The 22,377-nt window shown below is 44.6% G+C and overlaps 1 protein-coding gene and 1 non-coding gene across 3 annotated transcripts in view; one reads left to right on the top strand and one right to left on the bottom strand.

Moving 5' to 3' along the window:
• LOC135368079 (stomatin-like) overlaps positions 1 to 22,377 on the top strand; it is a 44,869-nt gene that overhangs the window by 5,735 nt on the left and 16,757 nt on the right. Inside the window, exons 2-7 of one of the 2 annotated variants that reach the window (XM_064601155.1) lie at positions 1,220 to 1,332; positions 9,397 to 9,469; positions 10,066 to 10,148; positions 11,223 to 11,426; positions 17,531 to 17,586; positions 20,267 to 20,345. In XM_064601155.1, the coding sequence (XP_064457225.1) occupies positions 1,220 to 1,332; positions 9,397 to 9,469; positions 10,066 to 10,148; positions 11,223 to 11,426; positions 17,531 to 17,586; positions 20,267 to 20,345 (608 nt within the window). The remainder of the gene's footprint in view (positions 1 to 1,219; positions 1,333 to 9,396; positions 9,470 to 10,065; positions 10,149 to 11,222; positions 11,427 to 17,530; positions 17,587 to 20,266; positions 20,346 to 22,377) is intronic. The other variant, XM_064601156.1, reaches the window with a different exon arrangement.
• Positions 21,142 to 21,215, bottom strand: Trnaa-ggc (transfer RNA alanine (anticodon GGC)). Its single transcript has one exon. It is a non-coding gene; the product is annotated as a tRNA-Ala (tRNA).

The raw sequence follows: 22,377 nt of genomic DNA, 5'->3' as shown, positions 1-22,377 counted from the left end.
GGCTTATGCGCGATTTTTTTTTTCGCGGACGTTCTGCAGCTTATCCACGGGCGCGGCTTATCTGATGGCTATTTTCCCCATACCCCGGATTAAACGAAAGGGCAGACAGTTCCTCATGTTTTTCGGAACAGGGGCGGGTCTACATTCGAGTGGACTGGCCTTCCGAATACGTTCCCCCACGCAGCTTTAACAAAGGGGGTGACAGTGATTAATCCGATCTTAGTAGAACACTAGAACTGACCTCCTTTGTTATACATCATGCCGATACCGGAATGTAGACCACAGGATTTATGGCCTTCCCTACGGTCTCCTTTGTCGGCAGACCCACAGGAAGGGTTCAATGCACCTGACATCGGGATAAAACGTGGTCAGCTAAGCGTCAGTTCTCATTTGACCAAAGCAGCAGCATTCGTGGACACGGGCACGGCAGATAGAGGTGAGGCATGGCTCCAACGCGCAGGCACAGCTACGACAGCGGTTTCAAACTAAAAGTCGTCGACGTCGCGAACAAGTACGGGAACAGGGCAGCTGGCAGGGAGTACGGCGTCGACGAGCGTTGAGTGTCTCTACTGATTTTGTTTGTGCATCACTGGTTTAGCGCACAAAGCGGTCGCGTCGTATTACCCGCGGCTTGTCTGCGAGTGCGGCTTATCTGCAAAAACATTTTCAAAATGTATCGAAAAACGAGTCCTGCGGCTTATCTGCGGTGCGGCTAATACGCGTGAAAATACGGTACTTCTTGAGCCCGTTGGAAGCACTGCCTTTGAGCACTCTGGATCCGCATCTGAGATGATCCTTTCTCTTTATCACATCGTCAGCTGCACTGCACATATTGAAAAAAGCAAACAAACAAACAGCATCATCAGCAAACATCAAACTGTGGCACATGATCAGAGATGTTGCAAAGCAACATTTTCCCTGTTTTTAACATTTCAATTTTGTTGCTTACTACTCCAGCTGCATGCCACTTGTTTTTTCATTATCAAATGAAACGTGATCAGTTTCACACGTTAATGAAGGTCTATTATATTGTTTGTTTATTATAGATTATTTTTAAAATAATATATTTATTATCTTATACCTCTACCACTTTAGCACCACACAACCTTTCGTTTTTTTGGTGGATATGCATGACGTGCATGTGTATATGTTAATTTGAATTTTCTTTCATGCCTCGTTTGTTTACGTTTATAATTTTGCCTTGTGTTCATTCCATCAGAGCCAAGAGCGCCAAGGAATAGTGGCGGAGGCCTGTGTACCTTTGTGCTCACGGGCATTTCCATTATCTTCATTATCCTCACATTCCCACTCTCTCTCCTGATGTGCATTAAGGTATGAAAACTATGTGTGAAAAACATCTTTTGCTAAGGATGAGATTTTCCCATGTAAAACTGAGTATTCTTGAGTTACAGGAGTAATGTGGTATTCACCGAATTATGAAGCTAACTATTTGTTTACACCCGTTAAAATTTTGCTATACTTGTGACCAGGGATCGGAACCGGTATTTTTTTCGGTCCGGTTCGGGTTCGGGTTCAGGCATATTGGTTCGGTTCAGGTTTAGCTCCGCTGAACCGAAATTATCAGCTTGAACCGGTTCAGGTATATCGGTTCGGTTCGGGTTCGGTTCAGGGAGAACCCCCCCTCCCGCACATACACAGACAAAAAAAATCTGTCAGCGGTCGGGGCATTTACAGGGATTGGAACAGTTACTTCTTTCGGCCTCGATTTAACCGGTCCACGGGCAGTAATTTTGCTACATGCAAGCAAGCTTACGCTCACCGTACACGATTGTAAGAGAAAGGTGTGAGATAACCGTTCAGGTGAGCAAAAAAAAGGTCGGTCAGTAGTACAATTAATTCACCTCTGAACCGATTCCCGAACCGGTAACCGTATCAATTTTTTTCGGTTCAGTTCCGGTTCGGCTCAGGACAAGCAAAAAAATTGTTCGGGTTCGGTTCGGTTCGGGTTCGTCAGAAAATAACGGTTTTTTCCGGTTTTCGGTTCGGGTTCAGTTTCGGTTCCGATCCCTGCTTGTGACAAACAAACACAGCAGAGTAACATGTCTGTCACTTCTGCATGCGTTTGAGGAACTCTGGGGGATTTTATTTTCTCTTCCAGTGGCAACAGTGAACCTATTTTTTTGCTTAATTCTGCAAATGCTTAATTCTTATCTGTTTACTCGTATCATGCGAGGCTAGCTGCACACTATCTCTGAACAAAGCAGGCCACAAAGTTGCCAGCTATCTGTTTCATTCTCATATGCAGAAAATTATCTGGTCTCTGAGTGTGTATACGAATGTGTTATCTACATCGGGGAAACCCGTACCATTTGCGATAATATGAAGGCTATTAGGAGAGAATGAAATGCTACTGCCAGCACTTTGATATGCAAAACACAACTGCACGTTCTTGACTACCCAGGACAGAATCTCTGTCGAATTTTGCCAAGCTGTTTTCAGTGCTTCCCGACACCCTGCATCTTTGTGCTTTTCGTGTCTCGCACATATGTGGGGTGACCCGTGCGATATGACGTTAGCTGTCGTTTCACTACTGCACTGTGTACAGCTATATATATCAGTTTTTGCAAGAACAGGTGTCTGTATACCCGGCAGCTGCCTTGTGACTTGTGACGGCGAAGCAGTTGGTTAGATTGGTGCGCCATGGCAGAAGCCTTGCGACACGCGAAACAATGGTAACGCTGCGCCATCTCTTAGGCTAGAGCATAGGCTTGGGAAGTGCCTGCCTTCCACGTCCCCTATTGGCTGGCATCCAGGAGGTGGAGCCTCTCCCGCTCTTGGTCAGCAAACGCGAGGATAGTCTACTTCAAATGCCTTTCTCAGTACCTTATACTTTACTTGAAGTATTTAGCACTGGCAGGAGTTTGTACTGTATTTAAAGTACATATGTTTGCAAATACTTTGTACTTCACTTGAGGTACTTTTCCTGGTACTTTGCCCATCACTGCTTATAGCCCCACTGTGTAGCAGCAGACTCTTTGGATCTCTCTCCTGCCTGTCAGAATATTTTTCTTTTCCCCGCGCGTTCTCTCGAGCACTCAGTGCAGGTTGAAAGAGCATGAAGGGCACCTTGAACATGTGTTTCTTTATTGTGACGCAAACATGCTACCTTCAGGAACGGCCAAGTAAAATATTTCTTTCGAGAGGCACACATTTTCCTACACAGTTGGTTAATAAGGATGAGTGCAGCGACCTCTTCCAGCTCCTTCTGGCGTGCTCCGACGTGCCAGATAAGCGGAGCACTTTTATTGGCGCGGAAGGAAGGACTGGTCGAGTGCTCCGCTTCAGAGGCGGGATGGGTGATGCCAAATACGAGAGAACAAAGAAATAAAGAACACTTTTTCACTATTGGGACCCGAGGGAAGGATATCAAAAGCTCTTATGCACAACAGGATTGCACTCATACTTTTTGGACAAATATCTATCCAAGGACTCGTAATCCTTATTTCTATTCCTCTCGACATATCTTCGTTCAATCCCCTCTGTGCTCCTTACTTTCTCAGGGGCATTGGTGCAGTGATATGTTCAAATGCTGTAATCAAACTCAACCCAAGCGTTAACACACAGACAGAGTATTGACCTACAAGAGAGTACACTAACTTCCTTAAAGAAGCCTGCAGGTTATCTAGAGCGGGAAAAAAGCAAAGGTCATTGAACCCATCTTGGGCCTTCACACACGGTTCTCTCTGGTCCCTGAATACCCCGGAATTTGAAATGCAATTTTCAAGGTTGGGAAAACCCTGGAATTTTCACAGTCCTTGAGAACGCTTGGAACGCTAATTCACGTGGAACTGCACTGGAAATTCTGCTTAACCAGAGAATGAACTACAGTTTCGAAACCACAGCAGTTAGTACTTGTTCTAATAGAGATACGCCAGAGGTGAACAGTGCCCACCATTGTATTTATTAGCCTTCCTTTCTATCCTATGATCTTTAACATACAGGAGTCCTCAGTCACATTTGTGAACGGATGACTGTCGCGCAGTCCCCTTTATTCTGACATGTGATACCTGTAGTCTCTTAAATATTTTTGTGAAATATTGAAATCCTGGCCATAAACAGTGTTTTACATCCCAGGTAAAATGACGACTGAGCCTTAAAGGGACTATGAAATTTCCCGAACCCCCATACTTTTTTTCGATGGAAACTGTTCTTCCCGCAGAGAAACTAATATGCCACAAATTTTTCCGGACGAAATCGCTCCACTCTGCGAGGAGCGCGCGCTGGAAATGTCTCTTCCGCGTTCCTCCTCTCCCGCGCATATTTCTCTGTCGATGGTGTAACTGTACGGACCGCACTTCGGTTCCCCGTTACGTCACCGGTGTTGCACAATGGCAAGTAATGCCGCGAGCTCGCGCTGTGGCTGCCGCCACTGCCGAAATCTGCCGATCGCGCGAAAGCTGCTGTCATGGAGATTTCCACTCCCGATGACCGCATACGCGGGATCCTACGGCGCATGCTCCTGGCGGGATTCCTCGGCTCGGCAACACGTCACGATGACGTGTTGCTGAGCCGGCCGTGGTCGCGTCAAGTTGCCCGTTGTGTCTCCGCTCGGCAGCTCTCCACGGCGTGGCGCCAGCTGTCCTCCCTTCGCCGCTCCGTTTAAATTCGCTCCCGAGAAATCCGCTCGCGCGACGAAAGTAAAATTTTGGTTCTAGACTCAGAAAAATGTCTTCTTTCGAACGAAACGAAGAAAAAAATCGTTTCATAGTCCCTTTAAAAGGTCCTCGAAAGACCCTCGAATATCTGTAGCAAAATTGAGTGCGAACCACGTTCTCAGCACAAACGAAAGAAGAGAAAATAGAGGCTACTGTTTCTCTTTGACTTAGCGTGGAAAACCCTATCTTACTTCCGAGATAGGTATGTAGTTGTCAGACTCTATTTTCAGTATGAGCCCGCTGGTGACAGCGAGGTCTCGTTCGAAACCGGGAGTTGTCCGAGGTAGTGAGGAATCTTGCTGGTGAGGTTTTTCTGAACATTGTGATGGCAGCAACTAGAAACCATGTCCTATTCCGTGCACTGCTAGAGCACTTTCTATGTTGGACAATTTTATGGTGCTCAGTCTCTCTGTGTTCTTATATCTCGCTTCATCTGCTCAAGGCTTGCAGTTACTTAGCATGTCTGCTGAGATGACCTCTGATCTCTAATGCTTTGTGTGATCAGACAGAAGCGTTCTTAGCACTTGGCACGAGGTGGCTCGTCATTTCTGCCTTTGTGCCATTAAACCCATAATCTCTCTCTCGTCGTTTGTGCTTGTTGCTTAAAGGAGCACTGAGGTGTCCCCCAATTTTTTTGTTTTTTGTTTGTTTGCTGCAGTGAATAAAATGAGCTCCTGAAAAAGAACGAAGAATGCAAGTGACCTACAGAGTGTGTGCCTGAGGTCTCTGTTCTGTAAAATCCTCCAATCCAGTTAAAAGCTCCTCCGCTCATGAAAAGAGCATATCGAAGAACGAGGGAATGTCTTGGCATAACATGGCCCCAGTCACATGATTCGTGACATGGAGTAGCATGAGCTGAAGCTCAAGCAGGTATGAGTGGTGCACGAGCTGAGAAGAAAGGGAAAAAAATGCGCGCATGCACACACACAGGCAGACAGACACTTGGACTTCCCTATGTCACGTGAGGATCGTGTCTGCCTTCCGCATCTGCTTTCTCCGACTGTTTTTATAAATTTGATTGCGCAGTTATACTAAACTGCAGGGCGAAAATATTTTGCATGGTGGCTCCTGATGGAATAGCTTGACGAATGAGACAGGGTGTTTCGAGCCACGTTGAACGTAGTCTCATTGCTCCTTTCAAGGTACCGTGTCCACGGCTCTTTGCAGTGTCATACTTGCACAGGAGAATGTTTATCTCCTGGAGCATTTATGCGGAAGTCATCTGGCCACCTTGGCAGGCATTCCTTGTGACTTTTGGGTGACGTGAACTGGAAGTATTTGAACAGTAGACCGTTGTTGCTTGTGAAGCATTTCGGCTATGCATGTGTTGTGGATGCCCTCATGCCAAACCAGCTGGCAAACTGCTTACTTTTGAAGCAGTTCATGCTGTAATTTATTCTACGTCAAAACAGAAAGCGTGACAATGGGTGCGTATGTCAAATTTCTCCTGCGTGCTCATGCACATGCAACATTTCAGAGCACTTTCACGGAAGTTGTGTTCCGCTTTTTTTAGTGATGGTGACACACGTACTTTCCTCATGTCCTTGCACCAGTTCCTTGCTTGGTAATCTTTAGTGCCTTCTTGCCCGTGCTGGTACTATTTCACCTCCAACATGCTCACGTCAGCGTATCATTACATGCAGCACCAGTCTTTGACGAAGCTACAACAGACACTAATGATGAATACAAATATGTTAATAAGCTCCTGCCTGCATGCAGTTCATGTTGGCTTCCCTGACGATGCCATGTGCTTCATGGCTTGCATTATGTATGGAGAGAAGTTGTAGTTACGTTTTTTTTTTAGTTTTTCAAACCTACACAACCTGTTTTTATCAATACCAAAGCTATATGCCTTTTGTCAATAGCTCTCATGGCACTGCAGCTTTGCAGAAACAGGTTCAGGTTCGCTTAAGCCCTTTCAAAACAGGGCAGGTATCAGCTAGAACAAAAGCAGATACCACAAGCGAGGACCTAGACATATTGTCTAGAGGATCCAGTAAATTGTCTAGAAAACTGAGAAAATAATAAATAAAGAGGCTAACACATCCATTGGGTCGTTCGTGGGGTGTCACTAGTGTCACTGCACAGTTGCAAATACACTGTAGCCACTGGGATCTTGCTGGCTCTAAGTGGCTCGGCTGTTGCTGCTCCCAAAACATCGCTTGTCTTGGCCGTGGGATTCGGTGTTGGCTTTTTTGGTGTACAGGATTCGAGTGCTGTTTCGGTTTCTAATTTCTAACTTTCGGAGAATGTCCGCTGAGGCACAGTTCCTCGATCGCTGGCCGTGGCTGAGGCACGAATACTTTTGTGTTAGGGCTCCTGGTTTGTACTTGTGTGGCCTTATCCCATGCTAGTAGGCGTCGTTTTGTTTCTTTGATGGTGTCCTTGCCTGCGTTGTCGAATCCGAGGGCGGAGAACATCCTTTTCTATCACCAGGTGTCTATGTGAAAATCTTCCCCGCTTTGAACATGTTAATATACAGTCGTCGAAAAAGCCAGACGGCGGCAGGAATTGAAGCACGCATCTCTTGATTGCCGGTCGAGTGCATTAACCAACTATGCAACGCTGGCATCGGATCTCTGAGGACTTACCAAGGGGCCTCAGTCAAATAACGGGACACACACTCACTCACTCTTTTTGGAGACAAAACAGCAAGAAATCAGGAGAGCTGGTGGTCACGTACTTCCATAATTAAAATCCCGAGATTGGGGGAAACGAAATGACACAGACAGAACCTCAAACATAGCTGAAGCTTTTATTGACGTAGTGTTTATCACATAAATACTCAGTGAGGAGGGGAGAGAGGAAAGAAATGCTTTCACCTGTGCTGTGTAGGCAATGGAAGGATGCAATTCCCAGAATGGCAGATCTCTGTGGTTTCCCTAAGTAGCCCTTTGAGCCCATCTGACCCTTACCCACGGATAGAAGCTAGGTTCTATAAAGGAATTCAGCCCTGACATTCCTGGAGGTGCTTCACAATTTCTGAATGGAGAGCTGACATTTTCACGTTGGCAACATGCTCTCTCTGCCGATCATGGGTTCAAATCCTGCAGGCATAACTGAGGAAACATTTTTCTATTTTTTTTAACTACCGCTACACAGAGATATCAACAGGCATTTTTTAAAGATGAAGATCTTTTGGCAGAATATACTGCTTTAGGTATGAATAATGGCAGTTGGAGAAAAGGCAACCATCACTTGTATTCGAACCCGTACCCTCAGGTTTCCATAAGGCTGTTTGTGGGTGGCGAGTTGGTACGTGTGAAAGCGAATATTGCACCTACTGGAGGTTGGCCATAAGACGTTGGCTCGAGTTGGTGCAGAAAGGGGGCCCGTCTGAACACTGCCTGAGAGACGGCATAAAGCACCCGTTGGCTACAAGACGTTGTAAAAGCATTCCTGTAGAGAGAGCTTAACACACCCAGTTTTACAGTTTCGGAGTGAGAACTGCTAGCAGGTAATGCAGCCTTTTGTGACAACATTCTATACTCTCAACGGAAAACTGGTGGGAAAAACAACCTAGGAGCTAAGAATTGCAACACTCCACTTGAGGGAAACTCAACAGTAAAACACAGTTCTGGTGCTGCACTTTTTACAACAGCTACCAGCAAAACCCCGCAACACTTTCATCCACAGAGAGGATAATTAGATCATGAACAAACTTTTTGCGCACACTGTAGCTGTGTGAGTAGAAAGGAAGCAACAGCCGAACTCAAAGAGTGAAGACAAATTTTCGACAACACAGGTGCGATTGCGGAACCAATACACACACACTGTTTTGGACAAACAGCTTTTCATCCGCTGCAATTACCGTAGCTCGCACATACAGCCCCAGAACACGCATGAAGCCTGTTACGCTCATACCCATTCTGTGCTGAAAGATCCGCAATTTATTAGACTGCAGGAATGTCCACAGGAAATGCTTACACGGGAAAGCAGAAGTGGTTCATCAAGGCTCTAGTGCAAGTCTTTGATATCCATTGAAACTGCAAAGCAACTTCAAAGAAAGAAGCTTCCGTGAAAGAATTCCAATTCCAAAATAAAGTCTTCAGAGTTCTTCCAGCGCAGAGGGTTCTCCGGGGCGACACAGGAGAGACATTTCTGAGTGAATTTGGAAGCTGTTTTTGCCAAGTCTGGTTCTCATTAACCACCACCTTTATCCACCTTTATCTCCACCATTATGTCTCCATTATCTCCATTAACCACCATTATTTCCTACATCTTCCCATACACACACATACATACAGCACAACTAAGAGGCAGCAGCATCTGGTGAACACAATGGAAAGTAACTGATCTGAGACTGAAACACACAAACATGCGAACACAACACAAGCCTCAAGATGCCTGAGAACCTGAACAAGTTGTTCATGTTCTCAGGCACCCTGAGGCTTGTGTTATGTTCATCTGTTTGTGTGTTTCAGCCTCAGAATCGTTACTTTTCGATCATGTTCCCAAATTTCTTTTGTCCAAATTGCTTTGGCCAGTCTTTGAACTTGTGAACTCAATATTTCACTGTCTGTTTCTGGTGACCACACTTGTTTTCATTCAGGGTTTATGCTTGTGTTGTATTCCGAGTGTCCGTTCACTCCAGCTTATTGCTTCTTTTAGACGTGAGTTCAGGGACACATTTGTCTCTATTTGTAAACTAATGTCTATTGCACGTTTACGCATCTGTTTACTGACTCGACCGTTCATTTTTTTCTTCTCTTTTTCCCAGATTGTACAGGAATACGAGAGAGCTGTCATATTTCGACTAGGACGCCTGGTTAAAGGGGGTGCTCGTGGGCCAGGTAATGGAATTAATAATCTAATGTGCCGTTTTAGTTAATGTATAATACATGATTTTGATGTAATTATTCAATGATGGAAAAAAATGAAATAGAAAAACATGATGGAAATAAATAAAAAATGGAAATAAATAAAAATGGTTGTGTTCCAAAGCAAATGTCAGTATCAAAATATGGTAATTTAGTTCTGGCTAGCACTAATTTGAACTTTTGAGTTGTAGGAGACCGTGCTGCTCTAGGTAAAGAGAACATGAACATGTCTCACAGTTCTTTACTCACGAACAGATGACATATGATGCAGATTCAAATTTCTTGCTTTGTAGACCTCATTGTCATCTTATTATTAGTTGAGACATATTTAGCAGAGATGAGGAAGTTACTCGATAAAAGGAACTCGTTACCAGTTAAGTTACTGACAAAGTTACAGGTAATGAAAATGAACTTGAAAGTTCCTAATCTACTTTGCAAAAGGAATGAGCTACTTTCAAGTGTTGACACAAAAAAAGCGGGGAATTATGAAGCTATGAACTTGACACATGTGTTCTCTTTCGGCAGTCAAAAATAAATATTTGGTCTTATACATTTAATTCTGCTCCCAGGCCTGTTCTTCATCATTCCGTGCATTGACAACTACACAAAGGTTGACCTCCGGACAGTGTCATTTGATGTTCCACCACAAGAGGTACGCTTAAAACTATTGAACAACTATTTTGTCAGAGAAACCACTTGAACAACGAACATGCTATGTAAAGGAGCTATGAAATAATTTCCTAACTTTTGAAGAAATCATATTGTAAATATTGCTTTGTGCATACTAAATATGCACATCAAAATGCTGTGTTTAGCAATACCAAGTTAAGAGCTTTTGCATTCCGAAGGTCACGCGCTGGGTGAGCTCCTCTGTCGCTCATAACTCTTCACCTCCTTGAATATTTTTGGAGTGGCAGTTTATCACGGAGGATAAGAAGGGCTTACTTTTCTGTTTCCACGACGATGTAGGCGGTTGCAGAGTTGTAAAGAGGGAGCTGGCCAACGAAGAGCCGCCTTCGGTACGGTGACCTTCGGTACTTTGGGTACTTCGGTACTTTGGGCAAGCATATGAATAAAATGTTTCTTCCTACCTGCCTGCCGACGTCTCTCGGCGGTCTTCAGTGCCACTGTCGATGGCGGTTTGAAAATATCGCAGTTTTGAAGTCCCAACAGTGAAAAAATCCGTTAATTTGAGGGATGTTGCTGCTGCAAGAGGCTTGGGCCCCTGTGAAGCCCACTGAACTTTTTGCCTAAGCCCCCTTCAGGAATGTGCCCAAAATAAATAATTAATAAATAATGTAGGACTTTGTGGGTGTAGGGTCCATAGACTACAACATATGAAACGGAGCGTGGGTGTACGGAGAGGAGGGCAAGAAGCCTCCCTGGAGCTTCAAGGTCAAATTGTGCACTCTTTCTTCATTGATCGTCATGATTGTTCTGAGTTGTCGTAATAAAATGAACCTTTGAAAACCCGCACAGTCAGCAGTGTCCGTCTCCAGGAAAGGAGGTGAGCGGGTTGAACGCTTTGTACCACCCAGAAGCACTCCCCCCCCTTTTTTTAGAAAAAAATTCTGGGAACTCCCATGAAACGGATTCCTATGGGCCGCATATGGTTTCCCAACCCGTGTAATGCGACGATTCACTTACTGCAGAGTGATCACCCTTCCTAGATTGATAACTTAGCAAGAGGCAGATAATGTTAACTGATGATGGTGTCCCGTTTCAGATCTTAACGAAGGATTCCGTGACGGTAGCAGTGGATGCTGTCGTGTACTACCGCATCCAGAATGCAACGATTGCAGTGACAAACGTGGAGGATTATGGCCGGTCCACTCGTCTCCTGGCTGCCACCAACCTGAGGAATGTTCTTGGCACCAGAAACTTGTCCGAGATACTGTCGGAGCGAGAGTCCATCAGTCACACTATGCAAGTAGGTGTAACTGTGTGAGACCAGTTTTAGGGCTGTTGAGGAAGCTTCATGTTGGCACACGAAAAATGTATTGCGTGCAGTAGTTTGGTTAGTTCAGACCCTGTAAAAACTGATCGGATGAGTGTACGCAAACGGTGGTGTACATCTCGTTCAAAATCTGATATTAAAACCAGCCAGGGAGAAGCTTGCAGGATTTGCAGCATTAGTGGCTTGCATACGCTTTGACACTGTCATGTACAGGTTGTGTCAGTTTTGTGTATGGGCATCCAGTGCACAGCCTGCTACTGAAAAGGTTCTAGCAATTGAGAGAGTGCCTGTTCCAACATGCAGAGCTGAATTAGAATCCTTTTTGGGAATCGTGCCATTTTATGACAATTTCATGATGGACTGTGTGACCATACCAGATCCTTGCACTAGTTGCAACTACAGCTGCGTGCGAGTAGCAAAATTTTCAAGCTCGAGTCGAGTTCGAGTAATACCAAATCACTGTTCCGAGTATCGAGTCGAGTTCGAGTAGTTGGCATTCCATTAAATGATAGGTAATGTGTAGAAGCAGGAAGATAGATATAAAATTTCAAGCTGCCTTAGCGCCACTTTTTGGCCAACTTCCCCTTAAAAATGTTCTTTTGTGCTACAGTTGACAACAAAAAATGAAATGAATGAAGATTATAAGAGCTTTACAAAAACAATGTGCCATCTAAGGACAACATTGCTAAATGAATATTGCAACCATAAAATATTTACAAGTTATGGGTAGGAAAACTGGTCTTTCTACAAGGTGCGGTTTAACGCTTTCCTTACCGCCGCCAAAATGACCATTTTTGGGTGGTTTGTTCGGATATATTTTTTGTGGCTGACAGTATCACTTCAAAATATGTTGCTATATAAGAAAATGTAGCCAAATCAATACCCTATCAAATGATGTAAATTTCATAAACAAAGCTATCCATGTATTTCCAAAATTGATTTTGGGACACCAAAAAATTGGTGCAAACAACAGAAACCCTCATGAATATAAGCCTGTATCTTGAACAAAAATATCAATCTACTAGTTCTAAAATATACAAAATGTGGCAATCTTTGTCAGAAACAATATATGAAAATATCAACCCTCTGGATCAAGACGTTTATGAGTTGTGGAAAATAACATGAACACTGCATGTTGTTCGTGTAACTGAGTGACAGAGTTCATTAAAGGAGTAAAACGGAAATTAACATTGTAATTTCTGCTGAAAACATTAGTTTCAGGCTCAACTTTCCTGTTGTACCACACATTGCTATTTCACCACTCTTCCGTTCCTCCCGGTTAGTTTCGAGACAGGAAGAACAGCAATAGTGCAAGTTTATACATGCCCACACATGCAGGACAAAAATCTGATTGTCTAGCACGTTCAGAGACGTTATTTGCATTGTAATAAACGAAATCGAATCAAAATATGCTTAAAATGGGAGTACTGAGCATTTGCGAAAGAGGTCTGCCGTGGGAACGCGACGTCGCAACCAAGATAGAATCTCCAGACTGCCTCCTTGGCGCGGGGCCAACTTCATAAATCGCTACCACAAAGAAAAGATTAAGTTGAAAATGGAACTCATTCTGTAGTGTTTATAGTATCCAACAAATGTGACCACTTGTCCAGATCTACTTTAGGGACCGAGTAGCGCCACTCATAAAACGTCGAAATTTTCGTAAAGTAATCCTACACAAGGCTTCCAGCCCTTTTCTGTTGTGTGCAGATGCACTTTGTTCACTCTTGTAGAACCGAAACAGACTCTCCCGCCAAAGAAACGAAACTATGAAATGCGCTCCTCCCATGTCGGATACGCTTCCGCGCATGCGACGTCTCCATGGCCAGCAGTAGCCAGTTTGCCATTCATAGCCACTACTCAGTCTGTAGCCAAGTCGAGGTAAGCCGAAGCTAATACTGAAAACAAGATGGCGGAATTGTGACAGCGATCACGGCTGCGCCAAATGCGCGTTTCCAAATGGTGGAGTCGTTGTGGCAGGTTATATCTTACATGTGATGGATTTTAATGTGGAGCTCGAAACGATATCGACTACTCGAAAGCTGACGAGTCATCATTTGTCGAGTCGAGTTCGAGTTGTGTATGAGATGGACTCGACTCGAACTCGAAATTTCGAGTACTCGCACAGCCCTAGTTGCGAGACAAAAGTGCTGAGTTGACATGGGAAGGCAGCAATGAAAAGGGCATTCTTTGCCTCGAAAGACCTTACGGTGAACAATCCCCAAAAAACGTGGGAAAAGAAAAAAAATATTTAGAGAATGAAGCGGAGACCTTCGCCATCAACCAAGGAGTGATGAAACAAAATTTTCTGGGCAAATTGGATTGGGTGCAGGCAGTAGCCGTGTCGCATATGGACCCCCTGGTCATACCCTCTCCAGTGAAGTGGCAGCAAAGTGTGATGAAGACTTGCTGATCACTACAAGACCTTGATGCTATTCCAACGGAGGTGAGTGTTGAGCACATGAGGGCCACCCACGCCGTTCATCTGCTGACTGTCTCTGTCCCTGCTGTTATGAACAGGACTACAGCAGATGCTACTGATGGCATTGCCTTGCCCAATCATGGAGCTTGCACAGCCTGCACATCAAAACTTCCATGCAGTTCAAAGATGTTTTGTACTAAAATGAAGGAGCGTATTTAATCTATGAGTTTATCTATGAGTCTGCAAGCTGTACTACCATTGTGGGAAGCACATGCCCTTGCTGTGTGACTTGTCCGGCACTAAGGCGCGAATAAACCGGTCTTGGGTAGTAACCAACTTACAAGTAACCTATAACAGTAACTAGTCGCTGCTTTTGATTAAAGTATCTGTAAAATGTAACTACAGCGCCACTATTCAGGTATTGCAATATTTTCCACGCGTCAGTTTTGCAGCGAAATCTTGTCGAGGCTTCAAATGTTCTGTTGTTTTTCCCAAACAGGAATTTCACAAATTTTGTCATCTTATACGCAGCCAGGACGTCCATAGACTAACTCCCTTGTCCTTACATTGGCCTATAGGAAGTCCCCTGTCTATAACACGATATAATTACTAGACCCCGGTTTCCTAGGCAAATGCCTATTTTTTTTCGTGTAGTTCGAATAGTGCCTTTTCGATGGGAGCACGAATTGGGTGCCGGGGAACCTACTGTATTGATTTGATAGTACAGTGCTGGACAAAAGTTTACGGAACACGCTCCAGCGCATTCCTTCCACAGAGTGACGCGCTTGCAGCAAATGGTAACGTACGGACTTGTAAACAGGTGACTGGGTTACCTAGGCGCATGTCTGCAAGTCCGTACGGTCCCATTCGCTGCTTGAGTGCCCCTCTGAGCAAGGAATGCGCCGAAGCGTGTTCCGTAAACTTTTGTCCAGCACTGTACCTGTAAATGCCTATTCTGGCATTGGTGCCTATTTTGGGGTGGATGCCTAGGGTGTATACCAAAATAAACAGTTTAAAATAAATCGCTTCAGAATATACGCCCAAATATCCCAGCGTAAAAATTAATTGTTCAGAATAAACCGTACAATAATAAACGGCTCAAAACAAATCACTCGGAATAAACCGTACAATATGAAACTGCCTAAAATAAATTGTTTCAGAATTCACCCTCTCTGATTGGCTGACTACCCCATGCTCTCAGCAGTGTAGTGCTCCTAGAGCGGTGCTCCACTGGGCTTCAGAGCTTGATTCAGCATTGATTCCACTAACGCAGCTTCACCAGCTGTAGTTCCACAGAAGCGCTAAATGTCGAGTCACAATAGCAGATAGCATATTGGTTCCCTACAGCAGCCTGCACAATGTCAGACCACGCCGTTACAGCTCCGTATATTGTCAGAAAAACCCTAACTGTTCCAACTTTAACAACGGCTAGCAGTGCACGGCAAGACAGCTTGCTGCGCTGTGCAAAAGGAATACACCATACAAAGGCAACACGTTTGGAGCTCACCAGAAATTACGAAAGGAAAGCGCTTTTGCCACATACGTCATTATGCATGCAACGTGCAGTGATCTAGAACAAAACAAAAGGGCTCAAGTACAAGAGCACATTTCCTTGAAGATATACACGATGCAGGAACACACCAAACATCACCAAACACACTGGACAACAGGCGAGGCAGCGTAGAGGTACCAGAGATACACAAAACCAGAAATGTATTCCTCCGCGAGCTGTGTGTGCGCGAGCCGCCGCCCCACTGGCCCCACCGCAGAGCTGGCCGGCTGGTCTGTCAGCCGGCTTCCGGTGGGGATTTTTAACTCGTCGGTGGGGGGTGCGGGTTGCCACTGCTCCTCAGACCAGTGAGGGGGACATCGAGGTGGCTTTTTGGGGCATGCTGTGCGAGTGGCCGGCGATCGACAATCACGACCCACTGCCAGCGAGCCGGCTGCGTTTCCCGTCGGTGCGAGGTGTGGGCCGCCACCGCTTCTGTGGCTATGGGCGACCGGCACTCGGTGTCAGGATAGCTGACGGTGGGTTTCTCGTTGGTTCGTCGGTGTGACTGGTATGGACCGGCGAGAGTGAGCTCCGAATCCTGGACGTCTAAGTGGCTTTTGGGTTTTGAAACACGTCCGTGGCAGGAGAGCTGGTGGTGATTGGTAGCGGGATCTTGAAAACCGTAGGAGTATTACTAGGATTTATCTTGACACGATTTATTTCGGAACGATTTATTTTGGACGGTTTATTTCGGTCACCTCCCGATGCCTAAAGCTTCGATTAAACATAGAAAAATGCCTGTAATGGCCCTAAAGTTGTGGCGAAACTCCATTCTCCAGGTGAAATTGACATAGGTCACGTAGCAAGTCCTTTTGAAATCATTGCTCGCTTGAAAGAAGCTAGTATCTCAGATGCTGGAATGTAAGCCGAGAACTAAAAGTCGGTTACTCGGCACAGTCGCCTACTCGTTCTTGCTCTCTCTTCCAGCATTGTGTTGTTTCGTGGGTCGTCATTATAAAATACACTCGTGTTTTGTAACAGCTTTGTCGCAATCTAAAGCTCGCAGCGCTATTACCTGTTTACATCTAGAAGAGCCCTCGAAGCTTTTTTCAATTTCTTTTTCTTCTTTTGTGCAATGGATTTCACACACGGTAAAATGCTCAGGAGGGGGCGTGCAGTACGAAGATAGGTACAGGTTCAGTACAATCCCAACAATTTGGCAACTTGCAGAAGCTTCACCCGTCGCGGGCAGTCAGAGCTATGAGTACATGACCAAAAGGGACGCCGCATTCATTAAAAGAAAGACTTGCACTCTCATATTTGCCCGCTGTTGCGAGCCTTGTGGTAATGCCGCAACGAAATCCAGAAGGTGAAGCTTCAGAGTTAAGAGGACTGAGAAATTTGCACGCTGAAGCCTCTGATGCTCAAAGCCCCTCTCGCATGTCACCAGTACGCTGCCCGCGATGAGTTCTTCCGAAAAGTGTCTTTGAACCGGAGGCAATGACTTGAAGCCTTGTAACCGTAGCAGGATGGATGAGTTTTAGATTTTGTGCAGTAAAAAAGATTAGAGTAGTGACAAATCCCATTTACGGTATTGCTCTTGCAGGTGGAACTGATTTACTCGCATCGTTTTTGCACTTTCCGAGCTACAGATAAAAAAAATCAACAATTTATATTGCCTATAATGCCATTTTAGTGTCTAAATCGGGACTTTTAGTACCTTTTATCGGCTTCTAGTACAATGTTTTTTCGTGCTTAAAAATCCGGGCTCCAATAGTTGCGCTTGGACAGTACACTCGCTAAGACAAATCTTTGTAGTTACATTTATTCGACTTTTTAAAATGTAACTGTAAAGTAACAAGTTTCTTCAGTGTGGTAACTATAACTGTACCTAGTTACATTTAAAAAAGTATAGCATCTGTAACTTGGTTATTGTTTTTGCATGGTAACTGTAACTGTAACTTAATTGCTTTAGTAGCTTACCCATGACTGGAATGACCGACTTCCTGACTTAAAGCTAAACTGTCTTACCTTACTGCCTCAGCTTTCAGAGAGACAGTTTATTATGATTTGGAGAACCTTATGTTTCAAGGCAGAGTTCATTTGCATGACTTTGCACATTCAGACCTTGTACATGTGTACACATTGCATTTTTTTTAATCGCAGACCAACTTGGATGATGCCACAGATGCCTGGGGGGTGAAAGTGGAGAGGGTTGAAATGTAAGTTGTTGACTTACTGGACTTCATATATTGAGTAAACAATTATACTGTCAAGCTCTCATTCACAAAGAAAAAGGAGAGACCAGGAGGCAAACATGTTTTGGTTCACATTTTGATTATTTTCTAGAGAGCTGGCCTCAGATTTTCCCTCTCCCTCGCGCGCCCCGCCCACCCGGAGCGTGCCAATGGGAGGACGCGTGGGCGTCGTCGACTGAGTGCCATCTGGGGGCAGAGGTTCGAACGTAGATGGAGATGTCCTTTTGGCAATGCTACATCCACTGGGTCGTTTCATCCACCACGGCCCTGAGTTGGCCCGCGTTCCAGAGATGGCGCTGCTCGATCTGTGAACCTAGGGACGCTCGTTCCTTGTAGGGAATAGTTGGCGATAAGTACTGAGTCATGATCCCATATCTGTCTCTGTTTCTTTTTCTGTTTTCGTGGACCATCAAAATCCGTCAATTCATTCCACGAAAACAGAAAAAGAACCAGAAAAGAGAAAAGAGAGACAGAAACGGGATCATGACTCAGTACTTCTCGCCGACCATTTTCGCGGTCCCGAGGAACGCGCGCCCTGAGGTTCACAGGTCGAGCAGTGCCATCTCACGGGCCAACTCAGGGCCGTGGTGGATGGAACGACCCAGTGGATGTAGCGTCGCCAAAAGCACTTCCCTGTCTACGTTCGAACCTCTGCCTGCAGATGGCACTCAGCCGACACCGCCCACGCGTCCTCCCATTGGCGCGCTCCGGGTGGGCAGGGCGTGCAAAGGAGAGGGAAAATCTGAGGCCAGCTCTCTAGAGAATAGTCCACATTTTTACGTGCAGTTGAACCTCTCGATAACGGACGTCAATTTAACTAAATCCTCTGTTCAACGAAGAATTTCTGTCACTCGTGCGTGTCCCCATAGGGGTCAACGTATTTTTGCAACTCATTGTGTTTGGGAGAAGGAAAGACGAGTCTCCGGAGATGTGCAATGAACAAAATAAAGGAAAAAAATGGTGTTCCATTCACGAATATTTTGCGGACGATCTATGGAACGGACTTTTGTTCAGGAAACGGCTACGGTATCAGGTGACTAAAGGGAACAGGTGTTCTCATTAGGACATCTTTGTAGCTTTTATAATTAAAAAGTTAATTTGCAATTTTTAGGTAATTAGTCATTTGACGGTTGAGCAACAGATGGCCAAGGATGTCCGCCGGCCCAGAAATGAAGTGAAAGTGCTTAGTTTCTTTATGAAAAATGTGCATAAGAAAAAGACACCCTGTATTTGGCTGTATAGGAAAATGTAGCCAAATGAATGCCCTATCGAGTGATGTAAGTTTCAGAAATAAAGCTATCCATGTCTTTCCAAAATAAAAATTGGAACAGAAAAAAAAAATTGGCACAAACAGCAGAAGCCTCATGAAGACATGCCTGTACCTTGAACAAAAATATCAATCTACAATTCCCCAAACATACAAAATGTGACAATATTTGTCACAAATAATGTCTGCAAATATCAACACTTTGGATCAAGAAATCTATGAGTTGTGGAAGATAATGTTAATACCCACGTTGCTCATCTAACTGAGCATCACTGTTTCTTGAAGGAGTAAAACAGAAATAAGGGCGTAATAATTTCTGCAGAAAACATTCGTTCGATGCTCAACTTTCCTGTTCTTGTACCACACTTTTTGCTATTTCACCACTTTTCTATTTCTCCCTGTTAGTTTTCAGACAGGAAGAACAGCAATATAGTGCAAGTCATACACATCCATACATTCAGGAGAAAAATCTGATTATCTGACACCTTCAGAGTCGTTATTTACGTTTTAATAAACGAAATGGAACTCTGATACATACTTAGAGCCTGAAGTTTTCGGGAAATGTTTTTTTCTAAATTCGGGATGTAACAATCGGGTAAATAAACATGTGCTCTAAATTCATGCGAATTCGGGTGAAAAAACTTTCAGTATGCTAAATTCGGGGAGAAATCGAGCTCAGTTACTCAAACTAACTGTAATGGTTTGGTACAAGTGGTGATGTAAACTGCATTTTCTGCCAAACAAGTTGGTGTGCATTCCTCAGACGTCGCAGTGAGGGCAATTCAAATTCGGGTTTCACCCTAAAGAGGCAACCTTCAATTCGGGGTGCAAATTCGGGGAAGAATCGGGTTAAGCCCTAAACTTCAGGCTCTATATATACTTCAAATGTGAGTATTCCACATTGTGGAAGAGGTCCTCGCATTCAGTAGCGATTAAGATGATCGCCTTCCGCGCTGAGACTGGGAGGTGACGTAGGTTCGAACCCCAGCACCTGCTGTGCTGTCTGAGGTTTTCCCCTGAGTGTTTTGGCAGACTTTCCTGATGGGTGTCATCACTGTTCCCCCCAGGAATTCATCCCAGGATACGTACTAACTCCCCCTGTCCCCCACACCTTCCTGCTGTCCTCTCTTTCTATCTGGTCACATCTGTATGACACTCACTTTCTTCGCGGTGCCAAAACAAAAGGAGAAAAAATGTGCAGTTTCAGGGTACCTTGCCCATCACTGTAGGGGTGCTATATCACACATGAGCTCCGTACACATTTCGAACTAGGTGGTTTTATTATGGGTAATACTGTTGTTACGGGACTTGATACCATGTTACATATAAGTTTGTACGGCTTCATGCATAAACTTATGGCACCACTATTTCTAATAGAAAGGATGTGAGGCTCCCGGTGCAGATGCAGAGAGCTATGGCAGCAGAGGCAGAAGCTTCCAGAGAAGCAAGAGCAAAGGTAAGCGAGCTGTTAATTTCTTTGTTAGTACTTAGGGCATTGCCTGAAAAGGCCACCTACCCATTATATCTGGCGCAGTGTCATTAAGATTGTGAAACAAATCAATGGTTCTACAGCAAGGGTAACTAGAGCCTGAAGTTTTCGGGAAATATTTTTTTCTAAATTCGGGGGGGGGGGGGGGGGGGTAAAAATCGGGTAAATAAACATGTGCACTAAATTCGTGCGAATTCGGCTGAAACAACTTCCATTACGCTGAAATCGGGCTCAGTTATTCAAACTAACTGTAGCGGTTTGGTACAAACAGTGATGTAACTGCATTTTTCTGCCAAACAGGTAAGTTAGCGCATTCCTACAGACATCCCAGAGAGGGCAATTTGCCTGGTAAAAATCGGGTTTCACCATAAAGAGGTAACCTTCAATTCGGGATGCAAATTTGGGAAAGAATCGGGTAAAACCCTAAAACATCAGGCTCTAAGTATAACTTGCAGCTTCAGAAAAGTTGGGAAATGTTAACACTACCAGCCCGTAGGTGCTACAAATATATTGGCACTTAATGTGTTTTTTTTTACGAGAGGCCAAACTCAGTTCTAGATTCAATTGCTTCCTCTTATCCTCACGCTTGTAGCTGGATAAATGTTGTGCCGTGTGCATTTGACACGACCAGGCCAGATCTCACCATTGTACAAGAGATAAACTGATGTTCTGAGGCTGGAACAACATAGAAGGGACAGATACAAACAAAGCCTCAAATTGCCTAAGAAATCAACGATGAAAGATGAAAGTCACTGAAAAGGTTAGCCAGCTGTAGGGATCGAACCCACATCTTCTGGATTGCCGGTCCAGGGCTCTACCAATTGAGCTACAGCTGGCTAACCTTTTCAGTGACTTTCATTTTTCATCGTTGATTTCTTAGGCAATTTGAGGCTTTGTTTGTATCTGTCCCTTCTATGTTGTTCCAGCCTCAGAACATCAGTTTATCTCTTGTTCAACAGGTGCCGCTTGCATCGATTTCCGTCGTATGAATGTGTGTATGAGTGAGCAAAAATGTAAGAGTGAAAGGAGGGTGAGTGAGAGTGAGTGGCTGGTTTGTCGTCCCTTCAGATGACGCACCCCGAAAGTCGCAGGAGAGGCGTGTTAGCTTAGCTCAATTGGTAGAGCCCTGGACCGGCAATCCAGAAGATGTGGGTTCGATCCCTACAGCTGGCTAACCTTTTCAGTGACTTTCATCTTTCATCTTTCTCACCATTGTGCCTGATGTGTCATCAGGACACCAAGATCATGGTCGTGTTTGCACTGCTCCTACACTTCATATATGTATTTCTCTAAACAAATACGACAATTCACTACCTGCTATGTGACCCATTTCTGCGCATTAATATAAGCAATCCTGTTTAAGACTCTGCTGGCCAGCGGTATTGCAGAAGTAAATAAATGTCAGAAAATTCACACATTTGCATGTTCCCATCCTATTTCTGTCGGCCTTGCAGAAAAAAAGATAATTGCTCCTCTACTAAGCTGTCGCATAAGTGCATTCAATAGATGCTGCCTGACATTTTTGAACCGTATTTCTCAAAGTAAACCGCAACTCAGAAATTAACGAGCAAAAAGCTCATATTTCTGTCAGTTTTGGTCATTGCACGATTAATGAACACTGCTGATCCAAGGAAGCCAATAGACCTCTCCTGTATGTAAACAAATGATGTCAAAGTGTTCAAGAGCGCCACCAATTTGGTAGAGTTGAACTACGCTCCAAGCTAGGGGGCGAGGGGATTACGGTGGTCCATGAAAGGGACGCGACCTTCGGTCCTACTTTTCTTTCAATAGGAGGCAGCGAACAAGTGCCCATTCGTGGAACACAGCTTTCTCCTTCTGATTTGTTTCGATTTCAGTCTGTCCACCAACGTCACGATGACATTTCTCGGGTAGAGGTCTATTGTAAACTTTATCTCTGGCCATCACCCACATGAAAATTTTCTAATAGTAATGCATCGTATTGATAAATGTCCTACTAGGTAACAACCACCAAAAACAC

Source organism: Ornithodoros turicata, chromosome 9 (assembly GCF_037126465.1).
Source record: "Ornithodoros turicata isolate Travis chromosome 9, ASM3712646v1, whole genome shotgun sequence".
Lineage (NCBI taxonomy): Eukaryota > Metazoa > Arthropoda > Arachnida > Ixodida > Argasidae > Ornithodoros > Ornithodoros turicata.
Note: the sequence above shows the minus strand (reverse complement) of the source record. Positions and strands in the feature narration are given on the sequence as shown.